The sequence below is a fragment of the Numida meleagris genome, chromosome 1 (assembly GCF_002078875.1).
Source record: "Numida meleagris isolate 19003 breed g44 Domestic line chromosome 1, NumMel1.0, whole genome shotgun sequence".
Classification (NCBI taxonomy): Eukaryota; Metazoa; Chordata; class Aves; order Galliformes; family Numididae; genus Numida; species Numida meleagris.
The window spans coordinates 86385267-86405298 of NC_034409.1; the positions used below are offsets into that span (position 1 = coordinate 86385267).

The 20032-nt window shown below is 45.4% G+C and overlaps 2 protein-coding genes across 6 annotated transcripts in view; one reads left to right on the top strand and one right to left on the bottom strand.

Annotated features, from left to right (window-relative positions):
- PHLDB2 (pleckstrin homology like domain family B member 2) overlaps window positions 1263-20032 on the top strand; it is a 69509-nt gene continuing 50739 nt past the window's right edge. For 3 of the 5 annotated variants that reach the window (XM_021401097.1, XM_021401130.1, XM_021401121.1), the window contains exons 1-3: window positions 1740-1816; window positions 9128-9218; window positions 12491-13839. In XM_021401097.1, coding sequence (XP_021256772.1) covers window positions 9164-9218; window positions 12491-13839 — 1404 coding nt within the window. In that variant the 5' untranslated portion in view covers window positions 1740-1816; window positions 9128-9163. Of the gene's footprint in view, window positions 1282-1739; window positions 1817-2355; window positions 2464-9127; window positions 9219-12490; window positions 13840-20032 lie in introns of those variants that run through there. The other 2 variants (XM_021401104.1, XM_021401114.1) reach the window with 2 other exon arrangements.
- Window positions 1540-2808, bottom strand: LOC110399412 (serine/arginine repetitive matrix protein 1-like). The gene is made up of 2 exons (XM_021398090.1): window positions 2655-2808; window positions 1540-2415 (listed from the first exon to the last, which is right to left on the bottom strand). Exon 2 carries the CDS (start codon window positions 2320-2322, stop codon window positions 1540-1542), a length of 783 nt encoding a protein of 260 aa, XP_021253765.1. The 5' UTR covers window positions 2323-2415; window positions 2655-2808.

A 20032-nucleotide genomic window follows, 5' to 3' on the forward strand; every position in this document is an offset into this window, starting at 1 on the left:
ACTATTACAGTTTTCCCACTCAAAATAACAAAAGAAAACCCCGTGAGATGAAGGGAAGGCTGGCTGCTTTTGGCTCTGACTACAGGCACTGCTAAAAGCCATTCTCACTTCTTCCAGCTGTGAGCATGTCCTTAACTTTGCATTCCTGACGTGTATGTGCCTTTATTTGTTTAACCGTGTGGACTTACTGTTTGTTTGGTGAGCTGAGCAGAAGAGCCAGGTTCAACACCAGCAGTAAATGAAGCCCCCAGACATCACAGGGGAAGAGCTCAGCTAGGTTCTGGCCTATTGGAATAACTTGTCTTAAAAGCTCATCATTTTCTATGAAAACTGCAGTAGACACCAGGAAAGCCATTACTTCCTTAGTGTTCTCTGGGACTGAGGGTGTTACAATACAGATTTGAAATTTTACAGAGTGATTACACAGTTTATACGGTGGTAAAGTGATGGTTTTAGCCAAGTAAAATATCCCCTGGAAAAAGCAAGACAGGCTCTAGATCGTAACTAATGCTGCAACCAGGACCAGTGCAGAGTTTCAGTGTGTCAGGTCTGCGGGGCGCTACCCAGGCCCCTGTGCAGTGTGTGTGTGCGCGGAGTCCTCTCTTGCTTCTTGAGACACAAACAGGGAATGGCAGGGCATCAAGGCCACACTGCACCGAGCAAGGCTGTGACCCAGGATGCCCTGGTCTGCTGTCCCCATGTCATGGGATGGGGTTAGTTCTCTGATTGCTGGGGTTTTCTTCATGAAGCTGAGGGTGCACGCGTGCTGAAGGAGCAACACTCCTGAATGTTTGGCTCTTGCCGGTCTCCTCAGAGACCTTGGAGGCCCCTTGCTTCGCTCTGGTGACAGCAGCAACCCTGCTGCTCATCACTTCGCAGCCTCCTAGAACTCTGGAGGTGCCTGGGCCAGCATCCCCAGCCTTCCTGGACAAACACATTGTGGGCTGGGCACAACACTTCAGCAAACGCACCCTGCCTGCTCTGTAGGGTCACTGGCTGCTAGCAAAGGCCCTTTGCCCAGCCTGCTGGGTCAGCTGGGCTCCCTGCCCCGGACAGCTAGCGGGGCAAAGCAGCCACGCAGCCTTCGTGGAAACGTGGGGCCTCCCCAGGAGGCCACAAGCGTGTGCATGCACACACGGTGCTTGGTGGTGGTGTTCTTCCAAGCACGGCAGCCTGTTCGAAGGTCCCACAGGTGGCAGCCGGGCTCAGCCCCGGGGCAGCCCCTTTCCCTCGTGGGGCTGAGGGAGCTGCTTCGCCCTCAGGGTCCCCAGGCGGGCGCAGGTAAGGGCACCACCGGCCCCAGGCAAAGAAAAGCAAGCCTGCGACTTCCCGGCAGCCGCCCTATTTGCTCAGCTAATCTCACGGGCAGGAAATTGCCTCATGATTAATAGTTTTGCTTCGCAAAACGCCCGCGGCGGCCCCCGGGGGGCCGGCTGCTCCCGCGGGCGGCCCCGGCGCTGCCCCTCACGCCGCGACGATTGCCCTCGGCTGCGGGGAAGCGGCGGGGCAGGACCCAGCTGGCCGCTGCCAACCCTCGTCCTATCGCCTTTTCCGCTCTTTTCTCCCGATCGCCTCCTCCCAGCCCCACCCCCCTATTCCGGCTTCTCTTCGCCTGCCCCGCTGCCGCGACCCCAGCCTGCGGGGAGCGAACCATTCCGCCCGCGGGGGTACCCACGGCCGAGCCCCGCCGGGGGCGGCGCCGGCTGCTGGGCTGCGCTGGGCTGTGCTGCGCGGTGCGGGGGGCGGCTCCCGGCGGCGGCGGCGCGGGGCCGGGACGGGGCGGCAGTGGCGGGCGGCAGCGGGATGCGCGGTGGCGGTGAGTGCGGGCCGGGGTCGGCGTCCCGCGGGGTCGGGTGGGTGCGCGGGAGGACGGCGTAGCTTTGTCTCGGTGCCCTGTGCTTCTCCCCGTTCGCGTACCTGGCGCGGGGACGGCGCTCTTTGTCCGTGCCTCTTTGTTCGGCTGCTGGCTGCGGGGCTCCGCCGGGAGCCGGCACCGCCGGGTGCAGCCTCGCACCTGAACGCCCTCCGGGAGCCGGGCAGCCCAGCTGGCCCCTCGCGGAGGGCAGCCCCGGGGAACCGACGGTCACATCCCTCCCGGAGCACGGTGCAAACCGGCGGTTCCCAGCGCTCTCCTTCCCACCTCCGAACTGCCCGAGTCGTTTCCCTGCCGTGGAGAAGTGCGGACGGGCTGGCGGTACTTACGTAAAGGCTGGAGAGATGGGGTTCTGCCTCCGTGAGCTTAAACACATTGCTTTTGTCACCAGTTCCTTTCCACCAAATGCTCATCTTGTCACCGTGTCTGCGCGCCTCGACGCCGCACATGCCGAATCCTGTTCTGCATCCCCAGGACGGCCGGTGGGCGCATCGCCCTTTGGAACAGGGCGACGACTGAGCTGTGGGGTGCACACATCCTCCCTTTTGGGGAAAGAGGAAGATAGGGAATGTTGCCTGTTCTCACATCTGGTGAATTTCACATTTTTTTTTTCCTAACCCTCACGGTTCTATTAAATAAGGGAAAAGGAAGAGATGCAGGGTGAGGAAAGGCATGGTAGAGCCAAGGGGGATTGCCTGCACGGAGATGGGCTCGCTTTGCTCTAGCAGAAGGAAGGGATGTAGGAGAAAAAGAAGTTAGCAGAACACGGGAGAGTGCTCACCTGTGCTGTCAGAGAGGGAACTGAGGGAGTGACAGTGTAGGTGTTAGCTTTTAGAGGGTTCAGATAGCAACGCTTTACTGTTGCTGGAGTCACTGATGCCTTTCCCGTGGTCACTTTACGTGGTTCCTTTTCTGCACCAGAAATGTCTTTCCTTTTTGCCAAATGCTAAATCAGCTCTTTTGTGTGTCCATGTTCTCACTGAGGGAATGGAAATCTTTGACAGCAACCAGGACAGGAAGAGCAGTCATTTTTTTCCAAATCAGTTCTTATCGGTGCTTCCCGGATACCATCAGCAACTGGTTTCTTGAAAGTGTGCGAAGTTGACCATTTCAGGGAAGGAACAAAGTTCAGGCTGGGAGTATTTTTTTTGAAGGTGGGAGGCAGAGGGTGGGTGGGATGAAGATCGCAGGTCTGCCTTGAGATTGACTGGGACCAGAACAATTGAGGGATTTTGGATCAGAAGGACCGGGGGATTTTGAATGGGGACGTCTGGTCTACCTTTTCTACTCCACGATACTGAGAACAGCGGGAATAATGAAAGTGCTGACTGCTGGTGAAAGAGTTAATGCTTTGTTCAGTGTGCGTGTAGTGCATTCTCTCCATCTTCGTTTGTTAAAGCAAACAGATAATGCTGGTGCGTAGAACAGCCAGCACTGCAAGCAGTGCATCCCAGTGCATTAGCCAGCCAGCTGTAAGGTGATGCCCTGCTTAGCGTGTTTGGAGCAGATGCTTGTCACTCGGCTTTTGTTTCGGAGCAGCGGGGCACAAATGGGGAAATCTGGGAGTTCTTCCCTGCAAAACCTCTTCCACACACCTCAGCGTAGGAGGGAAATCTATAAATCTGAGAATTGTTTTTCTCCTCCTCAAGTCTCGTGCAAGCGGGATCAGATTTTCAGTGAACTATTTAGCTAACTGCCTTCATTATATTAAGTGCTGTAAGTACAGGTATAGCACCTGTATTCCTCACTCAAGGGAACAAAATCCCACTGATAAGTGCTGTGGTGTGTCATGTAGGCAGGCCCATGGTTTGGTAGTGCTGCTGCCCACAGTGGGCACATCCTGACAATTTGAAGCTTCTCAAGCTGCCACTGTCACGATATGGTTTGCCAAGCAATTGTGACATGAAGCATTTAGTTTGGGGGCATCTCCACTGCACTGAGAGTGCTGAAAAATGAAGGCATGCTGAAGAGCTGGAGGGGATGTTTGGAAATACAGGGCAAGCGTCTCAGGAAGGAGACAAATTGAGGAGAAAGGGACAAATGGAATAAGAGAAACTGTCAGAGTAAGTGGGCAGTGAAGGCTGCTGATTAACAAAGGAACTGACAGGCACAAAGTGGCAGTGAAAGAAATCAGCACAGGGGGAAGCAGATCATGGGCAAAGGTTGGCTGAGGGAGTGGGAAAATGTAATGGGAAGATAGGGGAAAAATAGTAAGGATGTCCAAGAAGCAACTCTTGCATCCACCCCTCCCCCCTCAGAAGAAAAAAATAAATCTTAGGAGCTGTTCTGAGTAGTTTTTTTAGCCTCTTAAATTTTCTGGGACTTACTCACCTGCTGTGTATGGCAAGTTCTTATTGAACGTATTAGGGGCATCCTAACAGCATATGTATCCTGTCAAATTAGGGAAGAAGGAACTTCTCTTTAAAGTCTTTCTGCTTCTCTATGGTGTATGAGTTTGGATTCATAATTTTTTTCACCCAACCTCCTTCCTCAAATTTTAGATCAAGAAAGTCTGCATTTCCTGGGTTTCAGATATGAAAAGTGAACGTATTTATGTAGTTTTCCTGCCACACCAGATGTTGTTTGTTTTTTGTTAGTCTGTGCAATTAGATACAAGCAGTCATAGGCTGTTAGACACCAGCAGAGCTCTCTGTTTGCCAAGTCCGTGTGAATTTTTACATCCTGATTTAGCATGCACAGTTTTTTTTTTTAGCAGACGAGGAGTTGATGAAATAGTGTTTGACAAAGGCCTGGGAGCTCCTTGATACTGGTGCACAGTGGTAACTGTTGTGGGCTGGGTAGCTGACTCCTAAGCTTTACTACCGGAGAGGTACCAAGCCGATCTGAGCCTGGCTTGTCCATTGCCAGCCTTGTTTTTCGATGTGAAGAAAGAAGTTCATTGTTCTGATGGGAATTTCTTCTAAAATATTTCTGCCTCTTGGTGGATTTTGTTTGGGCAGAAAACAATGAACTCTCCTTTTAAAACAGCAATCTTAGCCTCTGCTTAGCTCAGTGAACAAATCTAGATGAAACAGTGGTTTGTGTGACCAAGAAGTAAAGGAGAGGTAAGGATGTCTGCTGAAATAACGCCATTTGAGTAAGTGGTTTAATATCTTGTCCTACCTGTGCCTAGGAGTAAGATAAGGTTCTTTGAGATGTGAACTTGAACAATTTCAATTCCAGGTAAGAGTAGCTGTTAGAGCGCAGATTCTGTTATGAAGCTTTACTGTTTGCCCTGAAGTTTTCATGTGGATATTCTAATAAGGGGATGTCTTCTATTTGCAATCAAACTGTGGTACTTCAATGGTAATAAATGTTTTCATTTTCGATGGGTATTTAAAATGGTCAGTTTTGCTGACCTGATTAAAATGAATATGTGGCTTCAGTTTACTGGAAAGAGTAATTGATTTAAATCAACCCTTATAGAGGTGAGAATCATGCTTATACAGTAGGGTGGAACAATTAAAATTCTTGTATTTGGGTGCAGTTCTTGGAATCATTGGTGTAGTTATACCAGAAAAATAGATGTGGTTTATTATGAGAATAAAGCTGTGTAGGATGCTTTCTGTTGTTGTTGTGTTACCCTCTTTCTGCTCCTTCTCCAATATCCAGCACAATAATTTCTTAGAGGAAGAGATAAGCTGTAAGAGTGACTTCCTCTGCCACTCCTTTTTCCACATCGGAAACCTGCAGGGTTACAGGGGAGGGACTTCGTCAAATTGGATTCACAGATATTTGCCTTTTAATTTATTTAGTCTGGTGAATGTCCCAGAGGGTGAGATTTGGGAATGAAAGCTCTCTGTGTCCATAACCAGACCTTGTGGTCACTTGCACTGGCATATTGCAGGCTATATCTATTATATATTGTGGAAAGTGAGGGACTGGAAGATTTTCAGGGCTGTGCTGGCTGGAAATTAGCTGTAGCTTAAGGTCTGGTGTACTAGGCTGTGGGGGAGGAGGAGGAAATTGAGATGTTTAAATGGACTTTAAGATAGCAGCCTTGCTGAGTTCCTGAGCTTTTGGCAGAGATGACCATGGTCCCTCTTAAGGATGAGCTCATTCCTTAGGCCTTGGGTGTAACATCTCAGCTGAGTTATGTAGGTGCCTTCCTGTGAATGTATTGGTTTGGTTTGGCAGTAGGCTTTAAGGGGCTGGGTAAAGGCTGATTTACAGTTCAGTGTTTTTGGAGGTAAACTACAAAGCTCCATAAAGTTCACTTTCCTATCTATGTGAGCGAGCCTACCAGGACTTTTCATGAATGAAGAATAAGGTGTGTGTGTGTGAAAAAACAGTCTTGCTTTAATCAGGAGCAAGTGTGTTGTCCTAAGATTCTGCAGGAAAAAAGTGAATGGACTTCAGATTGGAGCAGCAGCCCATTTTTGGGTACAGGTGTGCTATTCCATGAGAAAGTTGCAACTCCAGGCACTGAAGCCATCGACAGTCATTCATCAAATTTTGTTTGGGTTGGAAAAACATAGCAGAAAAATGTCTTGTTTCCAGAGCAAAATGGAGTTTCATCTGTGTTCTGTGGGTAGCTGTATGCTGCTGCGGTGTGAGCTTCTGAGGAGAAATGTCAGAGACATGAGAGGGGACAGGAGCTGTCGGGAACTACTTGTGTTGTTTGGGAAACCAGGAATGAAGAAACAATGAAGTGCAGAGAAGCCTGAGAGAGCAGATGGTCAATTTTAAGAACTTTGTTTAAAAATGGCTGTTTATTTTCAGTCAGAGGAACGCAGTAGCTATTCCTGAGGCTCTGCGAGGGGCTTGTTGGTAACACAAGAGTGACCAGCATGCTGCAGCAGCTTGTCCTGAGGGGAGGAAGTTGTCAGCTCAAGCTGAACAGAAGGAGGGGGAAAGAGCCCACACGGCGAGGAAATACCACCCTAAATCTCTGGAATAAACACTGTGCAGAGCTGTACCTGTGTTATGTGGAGCTGTAGATCTCTTCTGCTCGGCTGAGTGAATGGTCGATTGGTATGAAGCAACCCTGTGTTGTAATACCTTAGAAGTGGAATCCTTTGCTTGTCTCGCCGCCTGTTTGAGCCATGAATCATTGTGTCTTCTGGTCGTTAGTAAAACAGAACTTAATTTGGCCTGGGCACTGCAGGGATGAAACATGATTGGTAATGCTGTGTACATTCACTTCAGATGACCATAAATCCCAGATGAAGTCACTTTACTTCATTCCAGACAAGGCTGAGTGCAGTGTGTGCTCTGTTGCGAGCATCAGCCTCGCAGGTTGCTGGATGAGCCCTGCTTAACCCTGCCCTGAAAGAGTACGATTTCACATGAGCAGATAAACTGTTGGGTTTGAGCTGTTCGTTTAACTCCCAAGTTCGTTAGAAGTTTGTTGCTTATGTTCACCGTTGAAAATTTTTGATAGTTTTTCTCTCCCCAGATCCAATTACTGTTAAGTAGTGACCTCTCTGATCTCTCATTCTCTAGGGGGAGAGTTACGTATTGAATTCTCAAACTGAAACTGAAGCTGTATAAATATTTAACCTTAAAAAATACATTCTTCCTTTTGACTATTGGCAAAATGAGTTCACCAAACTGAAGACTGAATTTTCAATTACATAGAAATCCTTCCCTCTCAGCTGTTTGCTCTTTAATATTTGTCCTGTTGATTAAGTGGTAGCCATCATCTTACAGGATAGAAGGGATAGGCTTTTAAATTATTTTTTAGTGATCTTGCCAGTCATCTTAATCATAAAGCAGTAATGCTAAAGATGCAGAAAGGTATTAGAGGTATTTCTCATCCTTCCTTTTAAGGCCATCTTTTCCTCTGTCTTTTCATTCCAAATCCTCCATGGGGTGGGAGACCCTGCTGAATCTCAGGGATGGTAGATGTTCAAGGTCTGGGTCTCAGAGATGGTAGACATTCAGTGTCAACAAAATGGCCTGCTGAATGTGACACTTGTGGCTGGAAAGCTGTTTACTTTCCAGGCCACTTCCCACCGTCTGCCCGGGAGCACGCAAAGCCTGTGGTGCCGAAGGCCCAAGGTGGAGGCCTCTTCCTTCCCTGAGGAGAGCAGAACTGCATTCACAGTGCCCACGTCTCCCATTCCTGGAGAGGGCTGTCAGGGTGAAGGCAGCCTCTCGCTCTGAGAAGAGATGCCCAATGGAGTGGAAACTCTCTCCTTAGAAGGAGTGGGGAATGACCTCTGTAGAGAGAGAAAGTGCTGTGAAGTGAGATCAGCGCAGATGTGATTCATGAAGTAAGAGGGGAGGGACAGGGCCTGCCTGGCACAGCAAGGGAGAGGAGCAGCAGGGTGAGAGAAAAGCCAGAGGTTACTGCAAGGAAGCTTCTCTCCAGAGGGATTTAGCAGGCAGCTCCTGTTCTAAGGCTGTTCTCCGGTGAAAAAGCATGAGACCTGAAATGCTGAGACTGTGACCACTGAGGACAAATAGGTGGCTCATCTGTAGGCAGCGTCAGTCATCTGTCTCCCTTCTTTGTGTGTTCTTCTGCCACAATTCTGTTTGCTCACCCAGAAAGCACAGAGGATCTACAGACGGTCACCATTAATTTTGTCACTGGGTGCAATTATTTTAAAGCCTGTTTTTCAACCTGTCATAAACAGAGTAACCCTCTAGAGACGTTCTATTTGGATTTAATTTTAGTCTTTAGTGGCTGGGATGCAATTTTGGCGTTTCTGCTAAGCCAAGTTTCTCTTGCAGCCACATCAGTTTATTTCTTTATTTATAATAAACTTTAAAGAACCTCTTTGCGTTCCTTGCCTGGCTCCCTTGGTGCCTCAGAAGTCATGTCATGCCAAAATATTTTCTGTGTTTTGGGTTGCATACCTGCTTCAGTGTAGGTTTCATCATGATTGTAGGATGCTGGCGTTGTGTGGGCTGAATTTGGGCTTATGGCTCTCAAAAATAAAATCTTCTGCAGAAAAGTCCAACCTTTCTAATGATTTCTTAAGGAAACCACAGGAATGTGAACCGAGCTCAGGAACTGTGACTAGTAACTGCCTTCACAGAGTCAGGATCATAGGTAACAGCAGATTATCAAATTCAATTACATGGACTTCTAAACTGATAAAACAACTCCAGTCACTTTTTCCCACAGCCTCCACATTAAACTTGGCGTGCACTTTCTAAACATCTTTTAACTTGTTTCCTTTTGAGTTGCATGTGGAAATTTTACATTAAGAAAAGTCGATTTTGGTCGGTACTGTGCACTTGAAACATGTTCTCAGGGTACCTTTCTTAAAGCAACGTTTTTTTCCTTCTTTATTTTATTTGCAGGTCAAAATTAAGTTTCTTTTAACTGTCACATAGAAGATGAATATGATGCCGAACAGAAGTAACGCTTCATCCTTTCAGAATGTTGGGTCAGGTAATCAATTAATAGAAATGAAGTTTGTTTGTAAATTTACTGAGATGTTTCAGGATTTATTGTTGATCTTGTTGATCTTGGTCCTCTCATTCTGCTTACACGTAGATAAAATCAGTGCTCTGTTCTTCTGTCTCTAACTAATTTCACCAGCCAAAACAGGACCACAGCTGGATACACTACAGCCAGTCAGCCCTCCCCCATCCGTTTAATGTCTGACTGGAATATAAATCAGTGACCCCCAGCTAAAGAACTTGGGAAGGACAGAAAAGGAAAGGAATGAGGGGGGAAAAGAAGAGTGGGGAAAAAAAAAAAAAAAAAAAAGAATTTCCTTCTGTATAGCCCCAGGCAGTGAGTGCTTTGCTAAGCAGAGAAACCTTGAACTGTGCATTGACGGTTACCAAGTGCGAGCTTGAGCTGACCTTGGGACAGGATAGATCCTGTATACTTCACGTGCTGGAGCTCCTTGCCCTGGTTGCTGTGAAGGCAGCATCAGACAGAACATGTAACAAATCATGGCTTATTCATAAAGCCTCATCCCGGGCATTACCTTGCAAATTAACAAAGCAAAACATGATCTGGCTTGTAGGAAGAAGTTAAGATTCAGTTATATATGTGCTGTTGTCCAGCTGGGATTTAACCTTATGATTGTGGGCACTCGCATTGGAACTGAAAACATGGCAGAATTTGCATTAGGTATCATAAAGAAAAGTTGGATCTTCATGACTAAATGAAGGTATTGTGACCTTTTTTTATTATACATGTTTGGATTTAAAGTACAGTGAGCCCTTCATTGCTGTGGTGAACAGGCCTGAAAGTTTCCATGAGCTAACTTGTTTTTTGGCAAAAGCAGTTAGTCTTCGCAGAATGAAATGTGCCCTGCTGGTGTTGCAAGGGAGTAATAAACAATTATAATGTCCCATTAATGTGTCTGCTAAGCTATTTATATAGGAGTCAGTAGAATTTATGCAAAGCCAGTTGAACTTCAGCTGTGTTCAAGTTACGATTTGGACAGTACGTTCTTGATGTGAGGTTAACTCTCAGTTAATTTTAAGAGAGATTTGGAAGAGGAAAGAGGGAGGACAGAAGTTAGATTATGTTGTACAATGGAAGGATAAGCATACAAGGCATATACATTGTGCTTTGTGTCTGTCCTCTCCAACAGCTCTTATCTTCTTCCTTATAACACCACTAATATGATGAATGCTTGATCTTTTTCAGATGCTTTGTTTTGTCTTGAACATGATCACGTTCCTCCTTTTGTTCTTTTGCACTTCACTGTTGCTCTTCAACAAAACTTAAGAAAATAGTTATAATGTGACATTTTACTTGACATTTTTAAGAAACTGACTCACAGCAGTGATGGTCTGACATAGAGTTCTGTGAACTTACTGGCTCAAAGGCAGCTTAATTGTATCATCATAATGAATGTGTTAAAATTACAGCAAATAAAATCAGCATTAAAAAAATATTAAATTCTGAGCAGTGATAAATCTGAGGTTTGGACCTGAAGCTGCAAGATAATGTTTTCTGCCACTAGTAGGACTTGTAGTTAACACATGATTAGCCAGATATGCCATGCACAAGAAGACTTTTTTTGTGTGTGTGTTTGTGTCCATAGTGTTGACCTGTTTTATTTTCTGGTTGTTGAGTTGTGTTATTGATGATGCTTACCTTTGTTCTTAAATGTACAGATTTGTGCCTTAGGAATTGAGGAGAACGTTTTGTTAGGCATTTAGACTCACTGTAGGTGGTGTAGAGTGAGAGCTCATTTCCAGAAGCCTGTGGAACAGGTAGATATTGAATGATGCCCAGGACAGTAATTCAGGAGCGTGTTAGCAACAAAGATCCTGGAAACAGGGACCCACTCAAAGAATGCATTCCCACCTTCCACCTGATGTTTGAACCACAGTGAAACTGGATTATCTCAGTTCTGCTCTGCAGTTCCAGTGGGGGGCAGAAATCCAAATTTTGTGTCTGGGCTCATATAATGGTTTGAAGTGGTACTCAGAAGAGGATTAAAGGATCACCTCAGAGGGTTTTAAAAGCACTTTACAGGTCAGGACATTAAGTTTTCTTGCAGAGTGACATTTTGAGTTTAGGTTTGTCCTGAGATGGTTTAATGTCACAGGTGGAATGTGACAGAGTCAAGAAAAAATCCCAGCGCTGGTCCACGTTTCCAGAAGCTATGCTCAGGGACACTGCAGGAACTGACACTGAAGAGTGCTTGCCTTATTAGCTCAAAGCAAGGCCTGGCACATCCAAGGAGCTGCTGGAAATGTTTATGGTGCCATTTCTACATCAAGGGCCCGTTTATCTTCTGCAGTGACTGATGCTGTCAGAAGCTGAATTCTTTTATGTGCTGTCTGCAGAGTGGGACTCATAGCTGTAGGCTGGAGTTTGACGTGTCACTGAACAATACCATCCAGCACAACAAAATGCTTTTTGGTCTGTGTCCTCTCCCAGTAAACAAGTTACAATTCTGAACTTAGGTTGGGGACCTGGAACTTGAAATCCCTGTCAATGTTTGTTGTTTTTTTTTTTTTTATGTTCATATGATTGTTGTTTTTCATGGAGCCTAACGTTATACTTTCTTGGGACAATCGTTTAGCTAAAATGTTCTCTGCAGATGTAGTTAAACAGCTTCTTATTTTAAGAATATTAGAGCGCTGAGCTGACATACCTTTAAAAGCAGGCATTGGTTTTCCATGAAGCTTTGCATGGCAGACCTTAGAGTCTGTCAAGCAGAAGGGTAACCAATGCTTTGTGAGCTTTGAACTGAGCTTTACTGAAGGCTCAAGTTGCACAAGTTAAAAGGAAAAGTCACCCAGAACAGTGCCTGTATCCTGAAAGAATTGCATTCAGTTCTTTTCTCTGCTGCCAGCTTTGCATCTTCTCTGTGTACCTCAGTTTCTCAGCTGTAAAAATTCATAACGGTAACATGGGGCGCAGGCTTACAAAGACTGAAAGCCACGGAGTCCTGCAATGGACAAGACAACTAAAAGTCTAATCTCTTCCCAGATCTATTGCTGGTCTGTGATGTGAATTTGGTAATGGCTCTCTATCTCTTTTTTGTTCTGTTACACTGCAATTTTTACTAAAAAAGAGATTAGAAGATTGCTTATACCTTGCTTAGTCTAATGATCTGAGACATTTATTACAAGCATGATAATGATTAGAAAAAGCATTCTTTTCAAGTTAGCATGCAGGGATATGTATACAAGAGGCTACTTATTTGCTAAGAACTTTTTCTTCCTGTTTTTTCTTCCTTACAGATTCCAGTAAGATTATGGCAGAGTATAGCCACACACAAAACCAGATGGAATTACAAAATGCTAGTTTGGGAAAGGGTTCTGTGGTGAATTCCCTTGAAAATGGTCTCCAGGATATAATGGAAAACCTCAACACGAAGAAATATTCATCAAGTCTCAAATTTAAAACAAACGGGGACTACGCTGGTTCTTATTTAACCCTTTCGCAACCTATGACAGCTAAACCCAGTCCTTCTACCAGTGTTAAAAATATACACTCTGTTACCAAAATTCAAGGAGGCAAGCTCTTCCCTTGTGAAAGTCCATATCTTCCAGATAAAAGCTTCTCTGTAAAGCATTTGAGTTCCCTGTCGGGCACGTCTCCATCCTTCAGTGGGTACAGCTTAGGAAGGACAGACTTTGATATTCATGCCAACAGAGAAAATGAAAAAGCTCTTGGACACACAGATAAGTTTTACTACTCTAAGTATAGCCAGAAAAACAAATCCTATGACAATGTCTACTTGCCAGGAATGCTGGACACGAAGAAGATCTCAGGCTCTCTTCTTACAATGTGGAATGGCAGCTCAGGGAGCGAGCTGATGCTTTCCCCTGTTAGCAATTCAGGGGCAGCCAGCATGCCTTCTAGCCCAAAGCAAGGCCGGAGGATGAATATTGAAGATGGCCTGGCCCTTCATGCGAAGCCAGTTAAACATAAGGATGTGATGATGGAGACTCTGGCCTCACGCCCTAGGAAATACTCCGGTGGATCTCTAAGTCATATGGGAATGTACAGCCGTTCCCTACCCAGACTTCATAAATCAACAGAAAGCCAGTTGATGCCATTAAGTTTGCCCCCAAGAAACTCTTTGGCTAATACTAAAAGGAAAAAACTTGGAGAAAAGGATCTACCTCAGAATGCTTTAGATGCTGATAATTACCTGAATTTTTCTTCATGCAGCTCAGGGGTTTTACCACATGCAAATTCGTTCTCTGGGAATAATCCCTATGTTAGTTCAACTCTTAGCGTTCCTGCAAGCCCTCGAATTGCTAAAAAAATGCTTTTAGCATCTTCTTCCTCGTTTATTCCTGATGATTTTGATAGACTTGGACTCTCAGGAACAAGTCCCAGTAGTTCGTTCTCCCCTGTGGATTTTGACAGATCGTTCTCAGTCAGAAGAAACCTCTCCACCAGTTCCATGGAATTTGATGATACAGATTTGGAAAGTTGCAGACAGACACCAAACTCACTGCAGACTTCTGTGAGAGAGCGAAAGAACAGCATCAGCTCCATTTCGGGGAGAGAAGACCTCATGGACTATCACAGGAGGCAGAGGGAGGAGCGGCTTCGGGAGCAGGAGATGGAACGCCTGGTAATTTTTTCTTTTCCATTCAGTTTTTCATGGCAGTTGGTGTTTCCAGATCTATCCATTGATAGAATATAGCAAAGCATAAGCTGTTGTCTTTTGAAACGCAAATTTTGTCAACATCAGATGCATTTTTTATTATTGTGGTCCATGAAGCTAATGAATAAATGGCATGCTGCTCTGTAAGCTCAGATAGATAATACTGTTCAACCATCTTAAAGAAAAAAAATAAGTTGAATATGCATAAATTGCGTTCATTCGTCCTGTTGGCTCTGCTAAAACCCACAAGTTACCCTGTAGGGAGCCAGCACTTTGGTTTTAGTTGATGGCACTGCTTTGTGGTGAGTGGGTAGGATGAACCCATCTCCTGTAAGCAGCTCAGAGTCCTGTGTGCTGTGCTATGAAATCACGTATACGTTGGTGTGGGCTCAACATCTGCCATCAGCTTATCCTGCCTGTGGTTTTACTGTCTGAGTATTTTCATTAAATGCAGCCATTCTTGCTTTTCCTCTGCTCTGAGTGGAGAGCAGCAGAGTGGGACAGAGCTTCTCTCTTTGTACAAAAATCTGTGGTCAACTAAAACCATGTACCGCCTCAGCCCTGAAGTACACTGGTAGTGAGGTGTGACTTCTTTGTGTTACTGAAACAACTTTTAGGTTAGAAATAAATAAATAACAGTCTTCAGAATAGTCAAAGAAGGATGGAACCATGTCATACTGAATCTCCTTGAGAGAATGCTTAGTAATTCTTGAAAGCTTTTGCAGTGACTACAGAGGCCATCTGGCCCTATTTACATGCACTCATACTGTGCTGATTTTACCATCCACAGGGAAACCGAGATCATTATGTGAGCCAGTTTGTGTTATTGAGTCTTAAATTTGAGACGTTAACTTCATATGTGTGCTTTAATTCAAATGTTGGTAGGTTTGAGCAAAATGGATGTGGGATGTTATTGCGCCTGTCTAGTTGGCGTACAGAGCTGTTGTCTGTGTGCTCCTTTGTGAGGCATTGTGAAGATACTCAGCTCTGTGTGCTCAGACATGGATAAGCGGTCAGCATGGTCCTCTCCTTCCTGGGACAAGTGCTCCTCACTGCTGGCTTCGTTCTGGTGTCTTGGGCCATGTTGTGAAGGATGAGGAGGCCCAGCTGCCAGGTCAGGCCCTGAGAGAAAGGAGGCTTCTGCATGCAAAAGGAGAAGTGCCTGGGGTTTATCTCCCTCTCTTTCCCTGCTGTTGTTCAACTCCTTTTTGAAATCTCCCGTCTATTCCCAGTCGTGGTGCTTGACGTGTGCAAAGTGGTGCTGACTTGTTATCAGAGAGTGTTCCAGACGGTGCTGATGTAAAACTTGAGCGGTAATCAGTCCTGAAGGACACCACAGTAGGGTATATTGGTATTTCAAAGAGAAGAGATTTTTTTTTTTCTGGCGAGGAACTGAAGATACGGGGTTGTTTTTGTATTCAGTGATGCAAAAAATTATTATAATTTTACCTTTGGATGCCGTGGCTACTTTCCTTCCACTGTTTCTTTACTCACAGGAAAATAGTCCCTTCATGTTCTGGCTCTTTTTAAAGAGAATTTGCCTCGCATTTTTCCCAGCATGTCAAAAGTTATGAAAAAGCCTTAGTATTTTGTGTGTATCATATAATTTGAATACAAAATAAGTTCCCTCTGCTTTAATTCATCTTCTGCTCAGGACTCTGCTCAGTACTTTTTTTCCCCTTTTTTTGAGTTAACTGGTTGAAGAGCTGCATGTCAGGAGAGCACCTCCTTCCTGGCTTGAGTAGCCCCCAGATAAGTTTTCAGAGCTCTGAAAGGAAGGAATGGATTTTATTTTATCTTTTATTTTCTTTAAATCCAGTCACGTAATGCTTATCCACAAACTCTGCTGTTTTATTTTTGTCCTTCTGGGAGGATGGAAACACAAGTCTGTCCAAACAGTCCTCAAGTATCAAACCTGAGCTTCCAAAGCACTGCTTGGTCTGATTTTGTGGAATGAAGATTGCAGATCCAGGTCTGCTTAAGCCTATTTTGGGGAGGAAGCAAGGCAATAATAATAAGACACAGCACAACCACCAAATAAGTGCCTTTGGGTAGCAAGTCTATATGCTTTGAATTCTCGGAGATGGGTGAAAATCCTTATTGAGTACCTGGTGGGTAAATGGCAAAGGAAGCCCAGTCTTTTTAAGTATTAATATTCAACTCTTATGTACTGTGCCTTCGAAGCAAGGTCGGAAGGACTAGTTGGAGGCTTCTTCAGAAACATGAGCCTCTTTGCAGAGGATCAGACCATGCTACAATACAGATAGGAAATGGAGAGCATGCTGGCTGGCACCCTGTAGCTGTCCTGCTGGCATGAAGCTGGTGTGAGTGTTGCACTTGCCAGCTCATGTTCTTTGGGGTGCGTTCAGAACAGCATGGCCAGCAGGTCGAGGGAGGTGGTCCTCCCCCTCTACTCTGCCCTGGTGAGGCCACATCTGGAGTACTCTTTCCAATTCTTGGCTTCTCAATTAAAAAGACAGGGAACTGCTGGAGAGGGTCCAGCAGTGGGCCACAAAGATGGTGAGGAGCCTGGAGCATCTCGTGTACAAGGAAAGGAGGAGAGGCCTGGGCCTGTTCAGCCTGGAGAAGAGAAGGTTGAGGGGGGATCTTATTCATACTTAAAAATATCTAATGGGAGGGAGTCAAGTGGATGGGGCTGGGCTCTTTTCAGTGGTGTGCAGTGACAGGACAAGAGGCAACGGGTGCAAGCACAAACTGGAACACAGGAAGTTCCATGTGAACATGAGGAAAAAGTTATTTACTGTGAGGGTGACAAGTTGCCTAGAGAGCCTGTGAAGCCGCCTTCTCTGGAGATATTCACGACCCCCCCTAGATACTTTCCTGTGTAGCCTGCTGTTGGGAACCTGCTTTATGAGGGGGGTTGGACTAGATTATCTTCAGACATCCCTTCCAACCTCTGTGATTCTATGGTTCTCCTCTGAATTTTTCAGTAAAGCCTTTGCAGACATTGTGGTTTGACCTGGTGTCTGCCCTTTGTCTCTTCCCTTTATTTTCACTCCTTTTGTGGTGGTGTTTTTTCTTTTTTTCCATATAAATTAGTCTGTGAATCTTACTTGTGCTTCGTTTGCTTTTTAAGTGACAGAGGCCATTTGGGATGTTTGTGTTTTGAGCAGCTGCTGCTGCTGTCTGCATATAAAACCAAATGATCTCCCCTCACCGCCCAGAGAAATAAATGTACATGGAATTAAAAAAAAACAACAGATAAAAGTAGTGAAAATTCACAGGACAATTTTTTTTTGAATGATGAAAACAGAAGGTTTTAGTGTGTTCCACACCCCAAAGAGAGAAGACTTGTACATACTTGTGTTGCATTTGGTGTTGTCCCCTCTCATAGAATCATTAAGGTTGGAAAAGACCTCTCAGATCATCTAGTCCAGCCATCAACCCATCCCCACCATGCCCACTGACCATGTCCCTCAGTGCCACATCTACACAGTTCTTGAACACCTCCAGGGACGCTGACTCCACCACTTCCCTGGGCAGCCTGATCCAGTGCAGTGCATCAGTGCTCTTTCTGAGGAGAAATTTTTCCTAATATCCAACCTGAACCTCCCCTGGGGCAACTTGAGACCATTCTCTCTCATCCTGTTGCTGTTACCAAGGGCAAAAGGCCGATCCCCACTTTGTCACAACCTCCCTTCAGGTAGTTGTAAAGAGCTGTAAGGTCTCCCCTGAGCCTCCTCTTGTCCAGATGCAGCCAGACACATCTTGCTGCCCGGAGGTGTGTACAAGCTTTGCATGAGTACATGGCAGGGCAATCTGTTGCTGGAGATGTCAGTCCACCTCATAAACAAGGGAAAAACTTAACACTGGGATCTAAGAATAGTCAATGAGATTCAGCTATTTAATTTTTTATTATTTTTTTAAAGAGGAAATCTCTTTTTTTTTTTCTTTTTTTTCCTGTCTGAGATAAAAGGCAAATTGTAGCGGCTGCTGGAACTGAAAGGCTGTCATTCTCCTCGGTCTGTGAGGAGCTGGCGGTGCACTGGCACGGACAACAGAGCCAGAGATAGCGAGGCCATCTGTTGTGTTTGACGCTCTTCATTTGAACAGCAGCAGCCTGTTTTGCGCTGCTGTTTTGGGGCCGTGCGGTGCTCTTCCTCTAGGTGGTGGTAGATAGCCAAAAATGACTGGTGGAGTGTCAGCACACTCGGGCCATAGGCCAGCTGTCGGCCTGGATCTAAAGCACATGGCTGTAAATGAAGTATTACTGAATGCGAGAGTCGTGCTGGGAGGGATTTCAGCTTATATGGCCAGTGACCTAACAAGCAGCAATAGAATTAGGAGAGCTTATTCCACGATCCATGCAGATGTAGGAGGACTGAATTTCATTACGTTTATTCAGCAAGTAGGAAATAATGTGGAATTACTCTGTCAGGCTCTTTGCATTGATTCATTACAGTTTAGCAAGATGAGCTAATGTGAGGGGATATTAAATGAAAATATTTTGGAACCGTCAAGGTGGTACCATTTTAAAATTGCAGTTAAAGAGCTTATATAAATATCCATATAGATTGGAAAAATCTCCTGTACATGTTTCATAAATTTATTTTGGCACTGTGTCTTTTTATAGATTAAACATGAAGTGCCCAAGCTGTATTTAAAAATGTTAGTGACTTGCCTCTTACAGGAACCCCAGGCAAGCAGATAAAGGGTGGATGAGGATGTCTTTTCCCACCACTAGCATTGGACAGTCTCTGTAGTGTTACAGAATAGCTGTTTAACAGCAGTTCGGTTTAGGATATTAAAGAGTGCCATATAATAAAAACAAACAAAAAATCTGCAGAATACGACTTATACTGGTAACTCAGTAATTTTTTTTAATTTATAATCAATTTCAATAGACTTGTTTTTCTTTACAGAAGTTAAGCAGTGCCACGGAGCACTCTTCACTCTGCTGAAGCTCCTCCATGCAGTTGCTTCTTGGAGACCAGCTCTCATCTGTGCCCCAACCTTTGCAGCTTAGCCACTCCATTTCTCTTCTGCCTGCGATGGGGAGGCCAGGACCAGGTGTGCCAGCCTGAGCCCTTTGCCCATTACTTTCTTGCTTTGCTCCTTTGCTGTCTTCCTGCAGCTCTCCTGCTTATGGAGCCCTGCTGTGCAAGGTTCCCTGGGTATCTGCCAAGAGAAGGCAATATGAAAAACGAGCGCTTTCTCTGAATCTGGTGCTGGGGCTGATAGCCTCGTGACCGCAAGACTGAACATAGCAAACCAAGGGCTGAAAAGGGTAGAATAAGTGAGGCTGAAGTGAGAAAGTGGTGCGAGTTAGAGGGAGCGGGAATAATAGCAAGGGATTTGCTCTTAGCCTGTTAGCAGTCTGGCTTGGAGTCTTACTTCAGGCGAGAAGGCCTGGGGTCTTGACTGCTCTCCTCCCTGTTCCCTCTGCCTCTTTTTCCCCTTCTTTTTTGACTTGCTGCTGCTCAGCCCTTTAGCTGCAGAGCTCTGATTTTGCCTGTCCACAAGGGTTTTAAAGAGCAGTGGAAGCAGGAAAGAGCAGCAGTTTCCTCTGCAGACAAAGGGAGCTGTGGCTGCACTGATTAGCTGCAAATCTTGTTAGCTTCAGTCACAGAGGACAGACTGCACATGTATTTTTAATGAAATCTTGGGTTATACAGTTGCTAATGGCACTTATCTAAAAAGCTTCCTGCTTGCCACAGCTGATTAACTAAGTCTTGCCATGATACCTAGATACCACCCGGCCTCTACACATTTGTAAAATTTATGTAGGTGATGTGCAGCAGATGAACAAATCCAGGAACTGCTGACATGGTTGTCTTTGAAAGATGGGGAGTTACTTGTCTCCGTTATTTCACAATATTTTTCTTAACGAGGTGCGAGAGATGTCTCCTAATGTCACTGTTACGCAGTAACAGAACAGGGTTGTTGTCCTCTTGTCTCGTCCTCCTAAATTTCCAGCCACTTAGACATGTATCTGGATTTATCAAAGCTGGTACTGGTGAAATTACTGAAGCAGCAAAAGCATGAGGCCTGTATACCCCTTCTCACAGCAGGGAAGGTTATACAACCATGAAACCATTACATTTGAAAAAGACCTCTAAGATCATCTAGTCCAACCACCAGCACATCCCCACCATGCCCAGTAACCATGTCGCTCAGAGCCACATCCACACGGTTCTCA